The sequence below is a fragment of the Carya illinoinensis genome, chromosome 14 (genome assembly GCF_018687715.1).
Source record: "Carya illinoinensis cultivar Pawnee chromosome 14, C.illinoinensisPawnee_v1, whole genome shotgun sequence".
NCBI lineage: Eukaryota > Viridiplantae > Streptophyta > Magnoliopsida > Fagales > Juglandaceae > Carya > Carya illinoinensis.
Window position 1 is genome coordinate 33,117,177 of NC_056765.1, and position 22,761 is coordinate 33,139,937.

A 22,761-nucleotide genomic window follows, 5' to 3' on the forward strand; every position below is an offset into this window, starting at 1 on the left:
AAAGAGTTTAGTAAAATATTCGAACTATTAGTACCCGACGATCATCACCTCCTCTTTGGTCCTTTGGCGGTCTCTCTCCACCACAACCCTTGAACCCCACTTTTTTTACTTTTGCTCTCGGTGTGAGAATCACATGTATTGTTGTGGAAAATTATGGAGTTTTGCAACGACTTATAACATGGTAGAGTTTGAAATTTTTAACTGATTTTGTATTATAAGAGTCGTCCTATTTGACTACAAGATCGTAGAGATGGGGCATTAAACTTTCGCAACAGCTACTTCAAAACAAAATGTAGTCTATACAATCACCCTGGCGTGCGGTCTTTGGAATTACAATCCCGCGCTCAAATTGTAAAAGAACCGTCCCTTTGTACGTCTTCCTCCTAGCAGGAAAGTGCGGGAGACATTTATTTATTTTCATGATCCATTTCTTTTTCTTTTTACATAGTGATGTATTAGTTAAAAAATGGTCTTCAATTCCTCTAGTTTACAGCTGTTAGCATTTATTAGCTAGGCTTGCAAGTACATAGATAGGTTTGGTTGGGCTGCAATAGATCTTGTTTAATTTGCTAGCTTAGAGTTAATAATTACATTACTCTTAAAGTCTTAACCATAAGATTTACGTATTTATCAAATTAATTATTACATTATCATCATATTCCACATGTCAAGCTGAAAAATCCATGAGTTAAAAGACTCGTTTAGAATTGAAACGATGCTCGTCATGTTGAGATGTACATGACGTCTTTTTTTCTCCTGTTAATTGTACGTCATCTTCTTTCTTTTTCTCTTTTAACTAATATTGTTGTCTTGGACTTGAAAGAAACTTCTTGCATTAACTAATGTACGTAGAAAACTACACCAGAGAGATGGACAAAAAACTGGAAAAACAAAAAAGTAGACGACTAATATATTTTTGCCGGACTAATATTTTTTATTATCTGTGTAAGTTTTGCGTATTAAAAAAAGAAAATTTACTATTAAAAAAAGTTCTTTTTTTTATATATAAATTTCAGATTTTATTATTATTTTAAAAGAAAAATATGAATTTTGCATCTCTATAAATATAAAGAATAATGTTACATATAATCGTAGAGTATGTAAACGTCGTACAATCATTTTAAAAAATAGTGAAATTTATGATTAATTTTTTTATATAAATCATATTAATTAATTTTTTTAAAAAAATTATGCGATAGTTACGTAATCAGAATTATAAATATCATTTCAATAACATAAATAATTTACCTTGATGGATTGGTAGGTGGCCGGCATCGGGAGAAACGGGCGCACACTTTTTTATTTTTGGTTGTAAATTTCCAACGTACCGTACTGCGCATGCATGAAGTCTTGACGTCAATGGTACGTATATATGATGGAGCTGTAGTGGCCTAAACATTTACCTGGCCTAGCAAACCGGAAAAGCCTGTTGCCTCCTATCACCGGCATCTCCCTCACGGTGCTGAGCACCGCATCCCTCCCTAGCACGCTGAGACTAGTGCTACCGTACTTGTACTTCCCTGGATGCAAAGTTGCTAAGCATCAATATTAGGCCAGCTGCTTGTGGTGACGCAGAGGCATACGATCCCCATCCCCGGGCCCTACCAATTTTGAGCTGATCAATTTTGACCGCGAGGTCAATGATAAAGACAAAACCAAAGGCTATGGATGGATGCGTTGGAGGCCAGGTGGTATCACTATTGGAACAGTGGGAGTAGGGCCAGTGACGACTTCGTGCATATAGAAGCGGAAGTGGCTAAGCTTTTTTTCTTTTCTTAAGCCCAAGTCGCTTTCGGTCTAGAATTATTGCAAAGCCTGATCTTCTGATCCGGTGACTAGTCTTTGATTGTTTTAGCAAAATAAATGATATGATATAAATTGAAATAAAAATTGAATAAATTATTATTAAAATTTATTTTTAAAAAGTATTTTTATTTTAAGATTTAAAAAAGTTAAATTATTTATTTTATTTTGTGTAAGAATTTATAAAAATTATAATGATTAGATAAGATGAGTTGTGAAAAATTGTGAAAACAAATAAGTGTGTTTGAGTAGTGAGATCACTATACTACTATTCAACATTTTATCATTATTTTTCATTTACTTTTCACTTACTTTTACTACTATTTACTAATATTCAATATTTTATCATTACTTAATTTTCACCACTTTTCACTATTATTCACAGATTATCTGAAATCACATCACTACTCAAACATATCCCAAGGGACTTGTTTGAAAAATTGGAGTATTTTAGAATTCTGGGAATAATAGTTAATAGTTTGTAAACAATAGTGAAATAATTTTAGTTAAAATATTTTATTCAGTTTTAAAAAATAAATGAGAAAAAATAGTTAAACAAAAATATTATAAAGTTAAAAAAATTGTCTGAATATGATTTTTTTCTATTATTTTTAGTTTGAAGTTTGAATAAATTTGTAATGATTTTTGTATTTTAAATTTATAAAAATTATAATAATTAGATAATGATTATATGAAAAAAGTTAATGATTATGTAATGTTTTCACATCTGACAAGAAATACAATGTAAGGTATCTTGGGACACAGAACATAAAAGACCTCGACAAACTAACTGTTGTATCTGGGAAGAGGATGCATGATATAGTTGAGAGTGCCAGTGGACAAAGGAAGGAGAAGTAGATGTGAGAGCAGAAATAGTAGTGATCATTGGAAACATACACTCCATTCTAGTGCCTATCCCAAGTGCATGTCCTGTCCGTGGATCCTACACAGTACAACTAGAGTAGTAAAAACTAACACGGTATTAAGTTGAGCCAATTGCCACCATAGATACCAAGTTATAAGAGAGTTTAGGATCATGAAACACCTAAAATATTGACATGATGGATGTAAAGATAGATCCTACACTAGGAGCAAGCATAGTGGATCCATTGGCAATATGTATAGTAAGTGATGGATGTGCAGAATGCATTTAGTCAAGGATGAGGATGTCATATGATTGTGACAGGAGACTTACCAGGCAAAACAAAAAGAGACGGGGATGAGCATTACCATACCGGATCAAGACTTGATTGAGAAGGTTCTCCAAGTCAACTATAGAGAGTGACAATGGTTCCAGAAGACTGAGATGCATGTCTAATGGTTTTAGAGACCTGAGGAGTGTTTGAACTAGCAACAAAAGTAGTAAGTCCTTTCTTGTTGCGACGGTAACAGAACTTGATGACATGGCCAGAACGTTTTCAATAATGACAAAACAGCTTATTAGAGCAGCAATTGTTAAGACCATGCTTTCCAAAACCAGCCTGCTGAGGTTGGTCAGAGGAAACTAATGGAGCGGTAGCCAAGACACTAAACATGTTCTGAGTCTATAATATCTACATACGAGTTTCCTCACCGATCAACTCATTGATAGCAGTATCAAGGGAATGGGTCAGAGTGCAATTAAGCAGTTGACCACAGATCTGCTCAAAGTCATCCTTTAGAGCCATGAGAAACTGATAGAGACGATTCTGGGTACGGTGGATGACATACATGTCAGCATCAGTGGGATCCTTCTAGAGTGGGTTAGAGAGATCAATATGGTTCCAAATGTGATGTATGCGATCAAATAAGTCATTGATGGATTGGCACAACTCCTGTCTGAGCTGATATAACTCGACCATAAGTTGGTATTCTCTGAACCCATGAGGGGTAACATTACGCCTAGTTAACATGGTCCAATAAGGGGTAGCATAATGCCTAGCTAACATGGTTGAAATAGATAGAGCATCATCAAAGCTACCAAGTAGGTTAGAGATAGTCGGAATATAGGTGTTGCGCATCTAAGTAATGATCTGGTGATTATGCCTATCCCATTTGAGAAGGCACCATTGAAATTGTTCTACTTGTTCATCTCCTTTTTGCACTAGGTTTGTCCAATCACCCTTGCACCAAAGTTCACGATCTTTACAAAAGCTGTGAAAGAACTGAGACCACCCCAAATAGTTTCTATCAAATAATACAACGTGAATAGGATGAAGAATCTCACTGTTTTGAGCCATTAAGAGACAAAGCATGTAAAAATAGATTGTAAAAATGAAATCAGCACTCGAAAATATGTATAAAATCCCTAGATTGAAAAAGTCAAAGTTGTGGTCGAAGTTAATAGTCAATGATGAATAGTGCTGATGTGGCAGTCTGCTGACATGATAGGATGACCTAGCTACTAATGTGAGACTCGGGCTGACGTGGCAATAAGGAGGCAGTGTTGCGCATGTGGCTGTGTAGCTGTGCGACACTAAGGCACATGGATGGCAGGATAGAAACTTCGAACGATGAGTGGGAGCTCCGATCTGGCTGATTTTGATGGCGTTGAGTCCGTCTCAATAAGATCTTTCCATTGGTATGCTATGTGATCAGAACAGAGCTTCAAACACAATGATTTCAAAATTTTGTAGTAGTCCTTGTAGCGATTGTAAATGTCTAACGATAATGAGCAGCACCTGGATGGACTTGAACCTTGGCAAGGCTCAACCAGAGGAGACAAAAGCAATGGAGGAATGCCGAGAAATATGAAAACTACTAATACTTAAAGGATCAAAGACAATGCTCTGATAGCATGTTAGAATTGTTATGCAATTCTTTGTATTGCTCAATTCTATGCTTAGACTATATAATGTGGTCTATATATAAGAAGTCAAAGGCTATGAAAGATGGTTCTTAAGCAATGTGGGATTCTTTACTTAACTCTACATATACAATGACAATATATACACTAACCATTTGAACACATATTCGCGAAGCTTCATTTCTCTCGTCATTGGCTGAGAGTACCTCCATTGCCTTTAGACATTTATTTGTTGTCAACTCAATTTAAAAATGGGTGAATTGCACTTAAGTGGCCTGGTCTTCTGCTAAAAGACAAATCTTCAAGATCATCAGCACTTCCTCTCTTGTTATATATGGTCACAACACTATTAACCAAATTGATCATTGAAGAATGGGTAAGTACTCTTGCAATCTAACACGAACATCCATGCTCCATAGTAGAGGTGTTCAACCAGGTTTTCGACCAGGTATCCAGGTATACCTGGACTGGAACCCGGGTTATGACCTGGTCCGAAACTTAGATTAATCCGGATTTTTACAACTCGAAAATTCGGGGTCCAAGTACAACCAACCCCCCCCCCCCTTTTTTTAACTGAAGTCTATATTATTAAATGTTTTCAAGAAAAACATAATGGTGAAAAGCTTTTTTTATTTTTATCTCAAGCCTATATTCTATTACAATTTTTTCTAGAAAAAATTTTGAAAAACATATATATTTTTTTTATATATAATAGAATTAATTACCTTGTTAACTAAATGCATCTAAAAAAAAAAATCAATATTTATCATATAAAATGCATGCAACATATAATGCCATTCACTACATATGACATTATTTTTTATTTATACATTACATTACAAAATGTAAAATTACAATATATGAATTATAAAATCAGTAACATGTCCATCAATGATTTAATCTCACACCAAATAGGAACTTCAAGTGATTAGACTGAATATGCTCAATACCTTGTCTACAAGCAATGTGAGATTTATTCCTTAACAATAATCATCTACTTAAGTTGAAAAACAAATATTATTAACAAGAATCAATCTTGCATGCCCTTCAAGACCTAAGAGGGTGAGCTGTGAGCATTGGTACCTCTCAATCAATTACTACCCACCCAGCCTAAGTAGTACAATATTACTTCTGTCCTTTCTACAATTTTGTTCTTTCTGGTCAAGGTTGTACACAATGATCCTTGTATCTCTTACAGTACTCCTGGGAAATTAGCAATATGATAATTACCTGGGACTACCTCCACTAGTGAGTAGATCTAAAACAGGAGCATTCTCGGATATCAAGCATAAAGTATGGACCAAGCTACAAAATTGGAAAGAAAAATGTTATCTCAATGGGGCAAGGAAATACTTATAAAAGCTGTGGCTCTCTCAATCTCAACTTATACCATGACTTGTTTTAAACTTCCAAGAAGTCTTTGTCATGAGTTAGAGCAAATGATGACACGGTTTTGCTAGGATAAAAAACAGGATGAACACAAAATTCATTGGGTTAGTTGGACAAACCTTTGTGCTCATAAACAGGTTGGAGGATTGGGGTTCAAGGATCTCATAACTTTTAATGATGCTCTCTTAGTAAAGCAAGGCTGGAGAATCATGGAAGAATAAGCTACTTTGATTCACCAGGTATTTAAAGCAAGGTACTTCCCAAAAGAGTCATTTCTGAACTCTAAGTTAGGCTTTAATCCTAGTTTTGCATGGAAGGGGATTTGGGAGGCCAAGAAATATTTGGCATTGGGATGCAAGTGGAGAGTGGGATCAGGATAGACAATCAAAGTATGGGAGGACAATTGGATACCTGGCTTTCCACCCCTAGGCAAAAATGAAGACAACTGCAGCATATGACCAGGAAGCAACATTTGACTGTTTAATTAACTCTTAGTCCAAATGGGGGGATGTGGACAAGATATGGACCTTACTACCTGCACCAGTGGCAAATAAAGTACTAAAAATTGTTCTTAGCAACAACACAACTGAAGATAAGATTATTTGGGACCCTAAACCACATGGCAATTTCACTATAAAAAGTGCTTATATGGTATTCAAAGAGGCTAAACAGCATAAGGTAGAATGTGAGAGCTCGAGAAATATGGGATTGCAAAATTTATGAAAGGACCTATGGAACCTGAAGCTACCAGCAAAGATCAAGATAGTTTTGCTACGTACAAGCAAAGTCATGTACTAATCTGCGTACCAATACTGATTCCTTCATATTTAAAATTTAAATTAACAATGTTTTCAATAAAATCTATTTTTTGACCAATCACAATATATTAGTGTACATATTAGTACGTAATTGTGTTTGCAACTAGATTTTTCCTTGCATAGAAAGTTTGTAAAAAAAGCTTGCCAACTAAGCACAATCTGATGCAAAGAAAGGTTCTCAATGAAGAAATATGTAAATTCTGTAACACTGAAGCTGAAGATGTGGCTCATGCACTATGTTTCCGCCTTTCAGTACTAGAGGTTTGGATAAAAACACTTGCCTATTGTCCTCTCATCAAGCCTACCAAAATTGTATGGGAATCTTGCTAGTTTTATAAATGGTCTACAGTAGAAAGAGCAACTGAGTTTATTCTTCTTGGTCTCATGGAGTTGTTGGTATAGGCATAATTTATTAACCTTTGAAGACAAGTGCATCCACATTGAGCAAGCTATAGCTCATGCCCTGGCAATCTAGCATGTCTATAAGACAACCCATGGCCAACCTCTGAAGGTGGTGAGACACCACTGCCGATGGGAGTTTCCCCCTCCAGGAGTCTTCAAATTAAATGTGGACGAGACCATTTTTCTAAACCAACATAGTGCAGATATTGGGGCCATTTTGAGAGACTGTAAAGGAGATGTTCTTATGGCAACCAACAAAAAGGAACCAGAAGTAAGGGATGGAACAAGTATTGAAATGCTTGCAATATTCAGGAGACTATAGTTGATTGTCTACTTGGGTGTTCAACATCTTATAATCGAAAATGATGTCTTTAACTTTAGTACAGGAATTGTAAAAGCTAGAACCATCGATGACTTTGGTTGAAAATGTGATTAAAGATGGTAAGGAGCTTATAAGGTGTTTCCAAGTTTGTGAAATTAGATTTGCAACGAGAAGTTATAATGAAGTAGCATATAAACTTGCAAGGCATGCATAGTATGTTAGTGATATTAGCTTTTGGTGAAATTCGTTTCCTGATGTAATTGCTCTCGTATGGGTGGAGAGACAATTGTAATGTTAATATCATTTTAATGAAAGATTTTTGCATCGGCGGAAGAAAAAAATTCAAATCAACCCTACATAAAAAATAATAATAATAATAATAAAAAAAAAAAAAGGCAACATAATTCAAAATTTATCACCTAGAAGAACGAGTACACTTTAATAAAGCTAACCACAAAAGTCAAGAGAGCATCAATAATGCAACACATAGACGTTGTATTCAACTGTCGCATCGCCTGTCTTCATATCAAAGGTATGAGTCCTGGCCTGGACATAGCCCCTAGCAAACCGGAAAAGGCCGCTACCTCCGACCACCGGCATCTCCCTCACGGTGCTGAACACTGCATTCCTCCCTAGCACGGTGATGGTGCTTCCATTATACTTGCCCTCAATGAATGCAAAGTTCATAACCATTAATAGACCAACATCTTCTTGTGAAGCAGAGGCATAGAATCCTTGCGCCCTACCAGCCAATTTTGAGCTCAGTTTTGGTCCCATGGTTAGAGGGTCATCAATCATACTTACAAAGCCAAATCCTGTTGACGAGTTGGAGGGCTGTCGCACGATTGGAACAGTAGTGGGATTACGGCCACTGTAAATGTCATGCCAATAGAAGCGGAAGTGGCTAAGCTTTTCTTTCTTCAGCCCAAGTAGCTTTCGGTCTAGGGTTCTTGCAAAGCCCTGATCTCCTCCGGCGACTAAAGTTATGGACGGCGATATCAGGAAGAAAATGATGATTTGGGAAGCCAAGATGGGAAGGACTCTAGCCATTGGAATGATTTGTCAGTACTGCCCAGATCACTGGTGGCTCACTAGTGGGAGCACTGGGTATCCGTCTTTATAATTAGTGCATACGCTTTCCCAAGTGTCGGTGCAGTAGTGCACCTACCAGCAACCCCACTATACCAAGCCTTTATTTTTCAAGGACTTCTTTTGAACAGTACGTTGGGAAACTTTGGTACATAATTTCGGGAAACGCACAAGAAAAATAAACATCTCAATTAAGATTAACTCGTGGAGTTGGTGCTTGGCAATTTCGAAAAGTTGGTACGTAAAAAGACAAGAAGTTTAGTATTTTTAGAATACAATAACTTCTCTACAATTTTGTATTTTACCCATTTCTTCCTCTTTTTTCTTTTTTTTTTTCCTGAGCTTTTTCATGATCTATTTTTTAATTTTGTATTTTGTGGGGATAGACTTAAAAATAATTATTACCAGGCAAGCAGTTCTTGGTTTTGCTAATCCAATTTGTAAGATGGATTAAAAGCTTCTGTTCTTCTATATATGTTTTCTAATCATGAATAATTGTGCAGGCGCAGGTAGAGCTCATGAATTGGTGTGTTCATGAAATCTGAGTGCTGATAGCTAGGTAGCTTGAGATTGGGGGAAGGGTGGCTGGCTTGTCAAGGAAGGGACCATACCTCTAAGAGATGATCATTAGATGATTTGAGTATAAATTGGTAAAACAACCTAATATGACTTGAATAGTATATAGTAGTTTAACATTATATATAAAAAGCTAGCTTTCCCCACCCTCTGCATCCTGCACATGCAGCTGCATGTACTTTTATATTTTTATGTTGGATAGATAAAACGACGGGACTTTAGCTTAAAATATATAGTGGGTACCAATATTATTGGAAACTATTCTCTCATTTCACAAGAGTAAGCAAAGTGGAAACAGGAATCAATAATGCAACCCATACACGTTATGTATAAGATAAAAGATATTTGTAATCGTAAATTGTACAACTATCGTGTAATCGCTTTAAAAAAATGAATAAAATATGAGATCCACATAAAAATAAAATAATTTCTTAATAATGAACTACACATTTTTTCAAAATAATTACACAACGTTTACATACTTCATAAAATTACTTATTCGGCTAGCTACCTCCGATCACTGATCCGGCATCTCTCTGATCACCTTTGTAAACACAAAGTTACTTCCTAGCACAGTAATCGTGCGCCCTTAGGCTTATACTTGCCTTCTCCAATGAATGCCAAGTTCAATACTTCATAACCATTGAAAGGACAACTTCTTGCGATGCAAAATTATATAAACCCTATGCCAAGCCAATCAACTTAGAGCTCATTTTTGGCTCTAAGGTCAATGGGTCGTCAATAATCCATATTTGACCCAAGGATGTTCCGGATGTCTTGGACACTGGTGGTACGATCTGAATAGAATTAAGTAGGATTACGATCACTAATAACGTCATGCCAATAAAAATGAAAATGGCTTAATCTTTTAGGCCGGGCAGAATTTATAAGATTATTGGCTGGTTAATCAACAAAATCTAAAAATTAAGATTGAAAAAAGATGCAAAATAGACTGAAATTCAAATTTGTTGATGAAATACGAAATCAAGTCCTGAAGCCTAGAAGTCAAGCTCAAATAGCTACGGAAACCCGAAATTATTAAAATTTTGCCCAAAAATCCGAAGTTCTTATTATTGTATAAAAATAAAGTAATAAGATAAGAACCTTGCTAAAAATATGGCCCAAATCGGAATAAAAATCATCCCTAGAAGTGAAACTAAAATATTTAAAACACAAAAAATAATGTAAATTGACAATTTGAAGAGGAAAATGACTGATTTCAGGGTTGAAATATGGACCACCAAGCATAGCATGGTGATCATGACGTATGTGCCAAATTCAAGATTTTATCCACTATTATGCACCTGTAGGCAAAATTATGGTCAAAACATTGACGCATGCGTAATATTGTCCCAATCCAAGAGATTTTTACCGTTTCTTACTATATTTGTGTTGATATATCCTCTGGAAATAGTTTAGGTATCAATATAAGCCTTGATCTTCTCCGGCGGGGAAAATTGTTGAAAATGAAGAGAGGATCTCGAAGAAAATGATAAGATGGGAAGCCAAGATGGGAAGGATTCTAGCCATGGTACGTAGGTCACAATGGATTCTATATATATGTAGTAGCTCCATATATACTTACAAGGTTGAATAGAGCTCATCTTGTACAACTAGGCTTTTTGAACTGTCGTTGAAGTTACCAACCGTACGTGAAAGGCCAAGTGTTAATGAAAGAAACATAGAGTTACTCTTTTTTATCAGTCTGAGCCACCTTAATTGGCTACATATGTAATGATCTTGCGACTGCATCTAGTAAAGTTTTCAACCTAACTAGGATCAGTAGGAGATCATGCACTCCACAATTGTACGCTTTTACACTTTGCTTGAAAAATCTTATTTATAATAAATAGGAGAAAAAAGTTCACAAACTACCATCGATTTCTAATGGACCTCTAACAGTATCCACATGATCCGGGCCCTAAAAAGTTCAATTGCCCATATCCGGCCTGCCAAAATAGGGAATAGATTTAACTTTGCAACGGTCAATTTTTATTTATTATCTGAACTAATCACAAGCTACAACCAAACACCCCATGCACTGCATAGCAAATAGCTTGTAAATTAAAACTGAAAATCACATTGTATATAGCTATCTTTCAATATGACACCAAACGAAAACATGATGCAGTTCAATACAACAACAAAGCCGTCCAAATTGACATTAAATTCCATTTGTTCTCACATTTGATACCGTTCAACAAAGCAAGAGTTCGTAACATATCTGATAATGATAGGGAATGAGTAGGTTGTAAACATAATTGTTCTAGAAATTCACATTAGATCATCAATCCAACAACCGATCTGATTAATAGATATTAGTAAAGAAATATTGAGATGAAACTATCTCACGTGTTGAGATAGAGGGGATGTATATTATTCACATATATAGATACTTTACAAGCTGGCATCTAATTGATTACAATTTGCTATATAAGAAAACTATACACAAATAAAGCAATTAACAAAAATGCCACAATAAAGGAGAAAAATATGCTTGACAGTTGACTATATACAATATGCTTGATTCTAGGCTTGATACTTGGAGACATCTCGTGCTAGTGCCTCTTGTTGATTTGATGTTATTCCTTATAGTCCCCCTCAAACTTGGCTATGGTAGAGAGCATAGTCCAAGTTTGTGTCTCAACTACTTAAATTGTGGCTTAAGAAGAGGCTTGATGAAGATGTCAGCAAACTGATTAGTGGAGAAAACAAACTTTGTTTCAAGTGACCTGAGAGCTACTCTTTCTCTGACATAATGATAATCAAGCTCTATATGCTTGGTTTGAGCATGAAGAACAGGATTAATTGTCATGTACAGTGCACTTAAATTGTCACAATGCAATGATAGAACTTTGTTTAAAGAAACATCAAGTTCTTTGAGAAGTAGGGACAACTATGTTAATTCTGCTGTAGTAGAAGCTATAGCCTTGTACTCAGCTTCTGCACTTGATCTTGACATTGTAGGATGTTTCTTTGCACTCCAAGATATACAGTTACCTCTAAGAAAGGTACACAAACCTGTTGTAGATCTTCGTTTAGTTAAGCAGCTAGCCCAATCTACATTTGAAAAACTATATAAATCAAGAGAGCTGTTGGACAGAATTCTGATACCAAGAGTTGCAGTCCCTTGTAGATATCTTAAGATTCTCTTTACAAGCTTAAAATGGGCCATTGTTGGAGTTTGCATAAACTGGCAAACATACTTCACACTGTAGGAAATATCAGGTCTTGTAAAAGTGAGGTACTGCATATCTCCCACAAGACTTTTGTAGGTTTTGACATCAGTAAATAACTCCCGTGAACCAAATTTCTATTGTGCTTTTGTGGGCATTGGAGTTGACAATGGCTTGTTCTCTTGCATACTAGCTCGAGTGAAGAGGTCCACAATGTACCTGTGCTATGATAGAAACAGATTATAACAACATTTTCGAACCTCAATACCCAAAAAATGATGAAGGTAACCAAGGTCTTTAATCGAGAATTGATTATTGAGCTGTGTGATTAACCACTGAATTCTTTATGTTATCACCTATCACCACCATATAATCTACATAAGTAGTAGGATTAGCACCCCATTTTCTAAGTGTGAAACAAATAAACTAGGATTTGCTACACTCGAGTAAAAACCAAGTTGAAGGAGGTAATTACTTAGCTTATCAAACCATGCTCTAGGGGCTTGTTTAAGCCCATACAAGGCTCTTTGTAATTTGCATACATGCATTGGATTATTCTTATTGATATATCCAGGAGGCTGGTGCATAAAAACAGGTTTGTTAAGATAGCCATGTAGGAAAGCATTCTTAACATCGAGTTAATAAAGTGGTCAATTTTTAACAGTAGCAAAAGTAAGAACAACTCTAATGCTAGTTGGCCTTACAACAGGAGAGAAGGTCTCTGAAAAATCCACACCATCCACTTGACTAAACCCTTTTGCAACCAACGGAGCTTAGAGTCTTTCAAGTGTATCATCTGCTTTGAGTTTAGTCTTGTACACCCACTTGCATCCAATGACATTCATCCCAAGTGTTCTTGGAACTAATTCCCAAGTTTTGTTTTCAATAAGGGCTCTCAATTCTTCTTCCACTGTAGCAGACCATCCAGGATGATTCATTATTGATTTGATGCTTTTTGGCTCAGCAGGTATTTTCACTAGATTACGCAAGTTTGCATATCTTGGATTAGGCTTATGAATACCACTTCTAGCCCTAGTTTGCATCTGATGTTGTAATGGTGGAACCCGTAACCCGGGTTCAGTAGCAACAATCTGTAATAGGGAATCAATCTATCAAAGAGACTGCTTGAGAAGCATTGTGAGATGAAGTTGCTGAATTATTTGAGACTTGTTGATCTGAGGAAGGATTTTTATTTTTTATTTTTAAGCAAAATGAGGGTGGCACTTCCGGCACTTTATTAAAAAAGGGTCTCACTTATGGCGGAGGAATACCTTTTACACTTGAAAATCAAAGCAACAACACAATCAAACAGAAAACCCAAAAAAACCAAACAAACAAACATTACAATCTAACATACGGCAATCTCGCCTTATCCAACCTGAGCATTCCTTTCAACTTACATGGCTAAGAAATTAAAAAAAAAAAAAAAGTGCTATTATAACCTTCCTCGCCCCTTCAAGCGAGGAAATCCACCGCATTATTCCCTTTGCGAAATTGATGATTAATGTTGAAATGCACGTCTCTTAACAAAATCAACCGTTGATCCCAATAATTCCATAAATACCATGCCGTGCACTTTCGACTACTCAACCAAGTAACAATCAACTTGGAGTCACTCTCAATAATTATCTAATTAAAATCCAACTCTTTACACAAATTTATACCAGCTATTAACGCCCTTAATTTAGCCTCATTATTTGTACCATGACCAAAACAAGAAGAGAAGACACCTTTGAAATTACCTCTGTCATTGCGAATGAACCCTTATCCACCACAAGTACCCGAGTTGCCCCGGCAACACCCATCTACTTTCAATTTAATCAACCCTTCAACCAGTTTCCACCAATAGACCAGTTTCAAAACAGGCCTTGCACGATCAATATATGGAACTTCAAGAGCTTGAAGGATAGCCTCATCTCTAGCAGAAATAGGCCCTTGTTTCACCATAATAAATGAAATCTTCTGTATCCAAACTTTAACTGCCAACCAAACACCCAACGTTGATTCAAAGGAGTTTTCCATTTGAGCCTTGCATCTACGCATCCATAGACACCAAGTAATAATAGACGAGATAATGCCGAGAAGAATCCCCCTGTGATTCAACTTCTTTGACACATTGAACCACTGCATCACCGTCGCCCACCATGACATACCAGGAACATGGTTAATGCCCAGCGCAATGGCTGCTGTCTTCCATACATCTGCAACAATACTCCCAGTGCAAAGCACATGATTTAAATCTTCTGAGTGGCCTTGAGTGTAGCAATTACATCGAGAGGCCAACGGTATTTCAAGAGATTGCACCCGAGAGTCCAACGCTAGCCCATTTAATTAGGCTTTCCACATGCACACATAAATTTTGTTCAGAAGAAGGTGATGCCAAATCTAGTCCATGCCCAGCTGGTCCGTTCCTCTTAGGAAGGATGTTCAACATCAGTTTGAGAGTAACTTGCAGTAGGTGGTGCAAATGCATAAGGTGGTGATTGACTGTTATTGTGACATTCTTCAAAACTTGAAAATTCTCCTTCAACAGGAGAAGAGGCATATAACCGAGTAGGTTGTGAGTATGGCAGGACAGACTCATCAAAGACTACATGTCTTGAAATATAGATCCTACCAATGGGTGGATAGAAGCGTTTGTAGCCCTTGTGCTTGCTGCTGTATCCAATAAAAACACATTGCACTGACTTAGGTTCCAATTTATTGGATCTATAGTCTCCAAGATAGAGAAAACATCTAGAACCAAATACCCTTACAGCTGTATAATCTGGATGCTTTTATGGAGTCTAAAGAAAGGAGAATCCATGTTAAGCATAGAAGAGGGTAGCCTGTTTAGAAGAACTACATCAATTGAGAAACAATCCAACCAAAATCTGTTTGAGGGTTTAGCATGAAACATCAAAGTTAGGCCCAGATTTGTGATACTTCAATGTTTCCTCTCAATTTTTCCATTTTGCTCCGTTGTTTTTGAACAGGCAGATTGGTGGATGATGCCATGATTTTGAAAATAAGTTATAAGGTTTTTGTCATTAAACTCACCACCTTCATCACTTTGAAAACTTGTATTTTGGCATCAAACTGACAAGTAACCAATTTGTGAAACTAAATAAAAGCTTGACACAGTTCAGATTTATGTTTTAAGGGAATTAACCAAGAAAAGTTGGTAGCCTCATCAATGAAAATAGCATAAAATCTGAATTTCTCTCTTGAAGGAGTAGAAGCTGGTCACAGTGTATTTTTGAGAAAGGAGTATTGACAGATTGTGCTATAAGAAACAATGGCAATTTTGTAGTTTTTCCCATTTGACAACTTCTGCTACCTCCAATGGAATTTTGTTTAGAATCAAATGAAATAAGCTTATTATTACAAAGATAATCAAGAATTGTGGAGTTTGGATGTCCGAGCCTCAAGTGCCAACTCTCTTTATTTGTTGTTCAAAATCTAGAGGAAAAGTACTAGTTTTGTTTTTCTGGAGAGGGCTATGCTGCAGCATTAAAAGCATATAGGCCCTTCTAGTGCCTCCCTGTGGCCACTGTCCTCTGTGTCATCCTGTCCTTTATCACAAAGCCATTGCCATTTGCTGATTTGATGTTATTCCTTATAATTAGAAGTTTGTAGTGATGATATGTCTGTTCATCAAACTGACACAGAAGTCCATGAATTGGGCTCATCCATGCATGATACAATATTGGTTTAAAATGCCTAGAATCCGCATATAAACATATAGGAATTTGAAGCCCAAATTAGAGAAACTAACAAGGCATGGACTTCCAATTCGCAGAAGTATCAACTCTATATCGGCATTTGAAACCAATCTCGGATCATGAATGAGCCCAATTATTAAACTCCAATGTGCCAATTTTCTTGCTGTTTGAGAAATAGGCATATAAGTCTATGACCATTAGAGACCTCTGATATCTTGTAAGAACAGTGGCTCAATTCTTAACCAGATAAACAATACATCTGTCATATATTTTGATTTTAAAAAATGAGAATTATATGAAAATTAGGTATATATTCTACCGTTCAACTGTGACAAATGCGAGCAAGAAGAAAGAGAAGAAAAAGAGCAAATGCAATGACAATTTGGGTGATTTTGTTGTTGTACAACACTAGGATCAAGTGATATCCTTGGTATTGTACTGAAATTAGCTCTATACCATAACTTTTCAGTTTTGATTTGGAAGCTTCTTGTTATAAAGTGCATGGGTTGTTTTGTTGTGCATGTTATAAGCCCCAATGCAAAACAATGCCATCTTGGAAGCCGAAAAACCATTAGAGTCATCATCATTATATAGATCGAGTCACAATAACACGAGTGGCATCTACAAGAAAAATGACTTTTTACGTCACTTAAATTGAATGCGAAAAATACAAAATGGTTGCAATAATTTTTTTTTTACAACCATTTTGTATTTTTCGCATCCAGTTTAGGTAATGCAAAAAGTCATTTTTATTGTAAAATAAGAAACATGCAGAATTATTCATCAATAGCGAACAGCTTTTGAACCTAAATATCATGTAAGAAACATTACAAGCATCACGGATCTAGTTTTAATATATAGATCATGTCCAAAACATATTTTTCCAAAAAATACGATAAGACCATCATCAAAGACATATACAAGTTAACATATGCATGTTAATTTTATATGTCCCGATCTCCATTCTTCTAATAAACTACCTTTAGAAATCAAGTTGTTTAGAGTCAAAAGGCACCAGCATGCAGCTAAGCTTCAAACTTTGTGAACTTTCACCTCGATCGTATAAGGCCATAAAAATAAGAATATTCATATAAACAAGTTATTTCTACTATATATGAAGAGAATTAAGGATACATTAACGCACATGATATAATAATATTCTTATTTTCAAATCAACAATAATTGGCAAAAACGGAGGCTGACGATGTAGAGTATACATAGCTGGAGGTTTTCTTAACAAAAAAATTACGATAAGATTTGAAAGCCTTTTTACATACATACATATATATATATATATATATATATATATATATATATATATTTAAGGTATTCCGTTAATTCATTGGATTTCTAAAGTCTTGAATAAATTTTTTAAATATGTTTTATATAATTAGAGCTTATGAAAGTAAATAAATAGAGTTCAAGAGTTGTTTGAATATATTAATTAGTAGGGTAGTTTTTGTTTTAATTTTTATAAAATGTATTTTGCCATGTCATGTGTTTTTTTTTCCATTAAAATCTAGGTAAATAATCTGATGAGAAATTAAAACAATTAAAATATTTTTTAAATGAAATATTTTTAATAAAAATTTTAAAATATGTTAAAAATTAAAAGAATTAAAATTAAAAACAAAAAACAAAAAAGCAGACGAAATATGACTTTTCAAAAGCAGAAAAAAGTAGGTGGGTTTGACTTTCTAAAATGCTCTGATTAATCCGCGTGGAGGCCCGAGGGAGACAATTAACATATGACGACGGTTGTAGAAATGTGACCAAATGGTTCACCGTTTTTAATTTAATGAATTAAAGTATTTTTCAAATTTATTTGTAATATTAATTTTGATCCTTTCTCTAAGGGTTAAAATATCTCGGACACAAACGCACCAGTCCACCGCAAAGTTCATCAGGATGCTAGAGGAAGAGAGGGAAGGAAATGAGGGAAGAGAAGCTGAGGAAATAAAAAGATGTCAAAAGAAAAGAAATGAAGTGACAGAAAAAAGAGAGTGAAGGGGACAAAACTAAATTTCTCATGGCTTTATAAAAGAGATCCGAGATCATACATAAAGGAATTTTTAGAAAAATTTCACATGAGAGTTTCTTCAACTTCAAGACAACTCCACTTTAGCTTCTTTGGGTGAAAGGGATTCCAACTCTATTTGTATAGTGAGGTACGAAAGATACAAAGGACTGTAAAATATTTTTATTATAGTAAATATGCACCTCAAACGACTTATTAATGTAAATTTTATGTCAAATCACGTAAATCTGTATGTCTTATTCTCTATTTACATTTATTGTTTTTATTTTTTTAATTGTTGTTTTTATTTTTTATTTGCAACTATGGAGACATACAGACATTAATCTGTATGCCAAACCAACTTATAAATGTCGTTTCTGCACACAGAATGACGCTTAGAAATTTAGAATCGTATCGTATCATATCTAAGGGAAATTTAGATGCACTTTGCAGACGTCACCGCTGACTCAAATGCGCGCTTAGCTTATAATAAATTCACCAATATGGGATTGTGCTTCCTCTTTCAAATTAATTTGTAATTAATTTGCTACAATTGATTACCTCCTAATCAACTTGCAATTTCGACTCACTTCTTTTATATGGTCATGCCATGCATCATCCTAACCATCCCTTGAGGTTACAATATTAAAAGAACAATGCTACGTACAGTCTCATTTGGGGACTGCAATCCAGGCATAGTTAATTTTATTTTTTAAATTTTTTAAAATCATTAAAATATCTCTCCTAAAATAATTTTTTTTTCTTTTAATAAAGAGCCATACTTGGGGACTGCAAATAGAATTTCTCATATTAAAAACAAAGTGAAGAATAGGACATTCCTACGTTCACTAGAAATACTTAATCTTTTTACAAAATAAAATATTGTCTATCGAGTAATGCTATACATAACATCACCATCTTATTTGCACCAACTATATATAATGTGGTGCATTTATTACCATTTAATGATAAAAAAATATACAATAAATAACCATTCAATAATAATAAATATGTCATGTCTTATTTAATGGGATGTAAATAGAATGGTAGTATGATATATAGAATTTTCCTTATCTATATATATAAAAATTAAATTATAAATCCAAAACAGCCCAATAATTGTCCCTTGCTCTTGTCTTTTAAGCTGATAATGATCAATGAGCTACTCTCACTATATCCTAATTGATTTTAGCCGTACACATTTCTTCAATTTTCAATTGCGATATATTTTTATTTCTTATTATATTTATCTCATTTAAAAGAAATCTGTGTGCAGATCCATTAATATTTACACGTGGGAGGTTTTAGAAAAGTTTGATGAAAAAGATTAATGTCTTGTACGTTGACCACATTTAATTTTGGAGGAAATGTCGTGCAAGCAAGCATCAATATATGCAACAAGAAAAACACGTGAATGGCATCCTTAAAAGAAAAAAAAAAAAAAAAAAAAAAAAAAAAAAAAAAAGGAGAGTTCATCTTTGGTGTCTCCACCCGGCCTCCACTGATTACTAGTTCTGAACAACCCACGTGGGCCCTAATGCCGTCACAACTGGAGAACATTAATTAGAATCTTTTCTCTGCATAAGAATTTAGAGTTACTACTCATGATTCTCGTATGAAAAGAACCAAAATGCCCATGGGCCATGCCTAAAACAAAATTGAAGTATCGACCATTCAACTGTGCATGAAACACCTGTTCGACGAAATGTGTAGCTCATGTGCTCTCTGGCCATCAATACTGCTCCTTAAGTAAGAACATAGAAACCAGTTTGTTGAAAAGAACATAAAAAACAGTTGAAAGCTTCTTCAGATTCTGCTGTGTTGAAGTAGAACCCTGGCTCTTTACTAGCTCCCTACTGGTATCTGGTGATAATTATAATTATGCATCTCATCCATATTTAGTTAATGGGGTGGGTCGGCTTTGGAACGTTGCAACCACAACAATCTGAAATCTCTCTGATTTGAAAATATTGACTTAGAACTGCAGGGTCAAATTGACAACAAAATTAGATGTAGAAAGACCCAGAACGAGCTTTAACCTATGTTTAATCAACCAAAAAAGGGATAATTTTGGAAACATGAATAATATATTGCAGTACTTGTCCCTTTTTCTGTTCTAGAAAGCAGGCTGCTAAGCTCATCTCATTCATCAGGAGTCATTGGTCAATTGCAATTAATCTTCTGCCGCAATTCAGACAGCATATTCAAATTTATAAACCCACCTTAGAAGCCTCTGGAGTCTCTCCCCTTTTAGAATTTCAACCCAACTCCCCCCTTTAAAACCCCCCTGTTTCTCAGCCAATCCCTCTTCACCACAAGCACACACCCACCTAAACACACACAGAGACTCTATTTTCCTCCTCAACAACAATAACAGAAACCACTTTCTTTTTCCTGCCTCAACAACAATAACAGAAACCACTTTCCTTTTCCCTCCAAGGACAAGAAAACCAAGCTAGAAAGAGATTTTGTCTCAGAAACATGGGTACTTTGGTGGGACATGTTGCACCAGGCTTTGGCTTCTTCATCATTGGCTTGTGGCATCTCTTTAACCACATCAAGCTCCACGCGCAGCACCCAAATTCTTACACCTCTCCCCCATGGTTTCCCACCACGAAAGTCAAGTACTTGGAGCTCTTCCTGATCATGGGAGGTTGCTCTGCCTCCATAGCCATGGAGCTCTTCATCGGCCCGGAGAGACACCAGCCTTTTGATCCTGATGGAACCATCCCCTCCAACCATCTCCATAACTTCGAGCACTCTTCTATCTCAATGACTTTCTTCGTGTACGCCGCCTTTGCTATAGTTCTTGATCGAATTGGCACCAAAGCTCAACTTGGGCTAACCCAATTGCTTGGAGCCATAGCCTTTGCACAGCAGCTTCTTCTTTTTCACCTTCACTCAGCTGACCACGTGGGCCCGGAAGGCCAATACCACATGCTTCTACAAATTGTTATTTTTGTTTCTTTAGCCACCACTCTCATCGGAATTGGCCTGCCTAAGAGTTTCTTGGTCAGCTTTGTAAGGTCAACCAGCATATTATTTCAAGGTATTTGGCTTGTGGTTATGGGCTTCATGCTTTGGACCCCAGAATTGATTACTAAAGGCTGTTTTATGCACCTTGAAGAGGGTCACAAAGTGGTCAGGTGCTCCGGAAACGAAACACTTCATCGAGCTAATTCATTGGTCAACATTCAATTTAGCTGGTTCTTGATTTTAATCACAATTTTTGCAGCCTGCTTGTACTTGATTATGGTTAAAGCTTATGGCGAAAAGCCAGAGTATGTTTCATTGACAAAGGAAGAAGATGAAGAAGAAGTCGCTGATGATGTTGAGTCCCAAAAGAAGAGCAAATTTGACAATTCAAATAGCTTTATCCAAATGGGAAAAGCCTTTTCACTTGGTGATATGGAAAGGTAGAAGATGAGAAGATAAAAGGGAAGGAAGAGGTTGATGCGATTAATTAGCAATTTGTACAAAAATATAAAGTTCTGGGATCGCAGTATATTTAATTAATTGTTTCTGGCTTGGAAAAAAGCAAAGAACTTTAAGGGAAAAGTACATGTGTGGGGTATAGGGAAAAAATTGGTGTGAAATTAGAGGTTTGCATTAATGGCCTTTGGCTTTAAGGTGAGAATCTTTTGTGTCTGTATGTATAGACTACAGATAAAAGTGAAAGCTAATGAGTTGTTTATTATATCTTGGAATCAACAATTTGTATATAAACATGTTTGGTTTGGTATCTGTATCTGGCCTGTCGTTTAGTAAATTCTTCACGCTTTCATACGTTTTAGCTAGGGACCCTTTTTCATGTTTGTTTATTTTTCAAAACATGATCATTGGAAAAATTAAATACAGAAACAAAATTCAAAACAAGTATGTTTGACTATATGATCTTCTCAAGCGGGCGGGTCATGAACTAGTTTGAACACATGAAACTGTGCCAGCGAGTTCGGGGACAGTACTACTTGCTAATAAGGATTTGAGAGGGCCTAAAGAATACATTAAAATAAACCGAAACATGATTACGCGGAGGATGAATATATAAAAAGATAATACATACCTTCATCCCTGATTTATTCAAGATTTGTGTACCAAAAATCTTAAATAGATCAGCAAGATCTTAAATATCATCGTTATTATAACAGTGTTAAAAATAATAAAATCTCTAATTATAAAAGTGCATCTCGTATAATACTTGTACAATCTGAATTCATATCTATCTATCGGATTAGGGAGGAGAGGGAAAGAGAGAACGTCTACAGCTGCCCGTTTCCTCGATCGAGCATATATGGTGGCTGTTTCTGCACCATGCAGCTTGGCTTGCACTCAACGTGGTGAATATTCTAAAACTATATGCACTTTGAGAATGACATTTCAAGTATTATAATATATGTATATATATATATATATATATAACACAATTATTGATAGTGAGGATCGATCAAGGTGGTCGTGATCACATGATGAATAAGGACATCATTCGCAGCTTGACAAGGAAGTTCGCAAAACTCCAACGTCCAATTATAAATTAAGATGGGATGATGGATGATGAATGTATTGATTTCTTGTCGGCCATAAAGTCAGAATTCATAAATCAGCCCTACGACGTACGTACTCATGATATAATCCTAAAGTTCTTGAATTTAGCTTGCATATGTCACTATTGCGCACATGTTC

At 35.7% G+C, this 22,761-nt stretch overlaps 2 protein-coding genes across 2 annotated transcripts; one reads left to right on the forward strand and one right to left on the reverse strand.

Annotated features, from left to right (window-relative positions):
- Positions 1-7,902: 7,902 nt before the first annotated feature.
- On the reverse strand, positions 7,903-8,658 carry LOC122293372 (dirigent protein 22-like). Its single transcript, XM_043101927.1, has one exon. It carries the CDS (start codon positions 8,567-8,569, stop codon positions 7,991-7,993), a length of 579 nt encoding a protein of 192 aa, XP_042957861.1. The 5' UTR covers positions 8,570-8,658; the 3' UTR covers positions 7,903-7,990.
- An 11,656-nt stretch (positions 8,659-20,314) lies between these two features.
- LOC122293906 (transmembrane protein 45B-like) lies at positions 20,315-21,825 on the forward strand. The gene has a single exon (XM_043102361.1). The coding sequence runs from the start codon at positions 20,563-20,565 to the stop codon at positions 21,499-21,501; it is 939 nt and encodes a 312-aa protein (XP_042958295.1). The 5' UTR covers positions 20,315-20,562; the 3' UTR covers positions 21,502-21,825.
- The last annotated feature ends 936 nt before the right edge of the window (positions 21,826-22,761 follow it).

Coding starts and splice junctions, on each gene's coding strand:
- LOC122293906 (XM_043102361.1), top strand. CDS start 20,563: ATGGGTACTTTGGTGGGACATGTTGCACCAGGCTTTGGCTTCTTCATC.
- LOC122293372 (XM_043101927.1), bottom strand. CDS start 8,569: ATGGCTAGAGTCCTTCCCATCTTGGCTTCCCAAATCATCATTTTCTTC.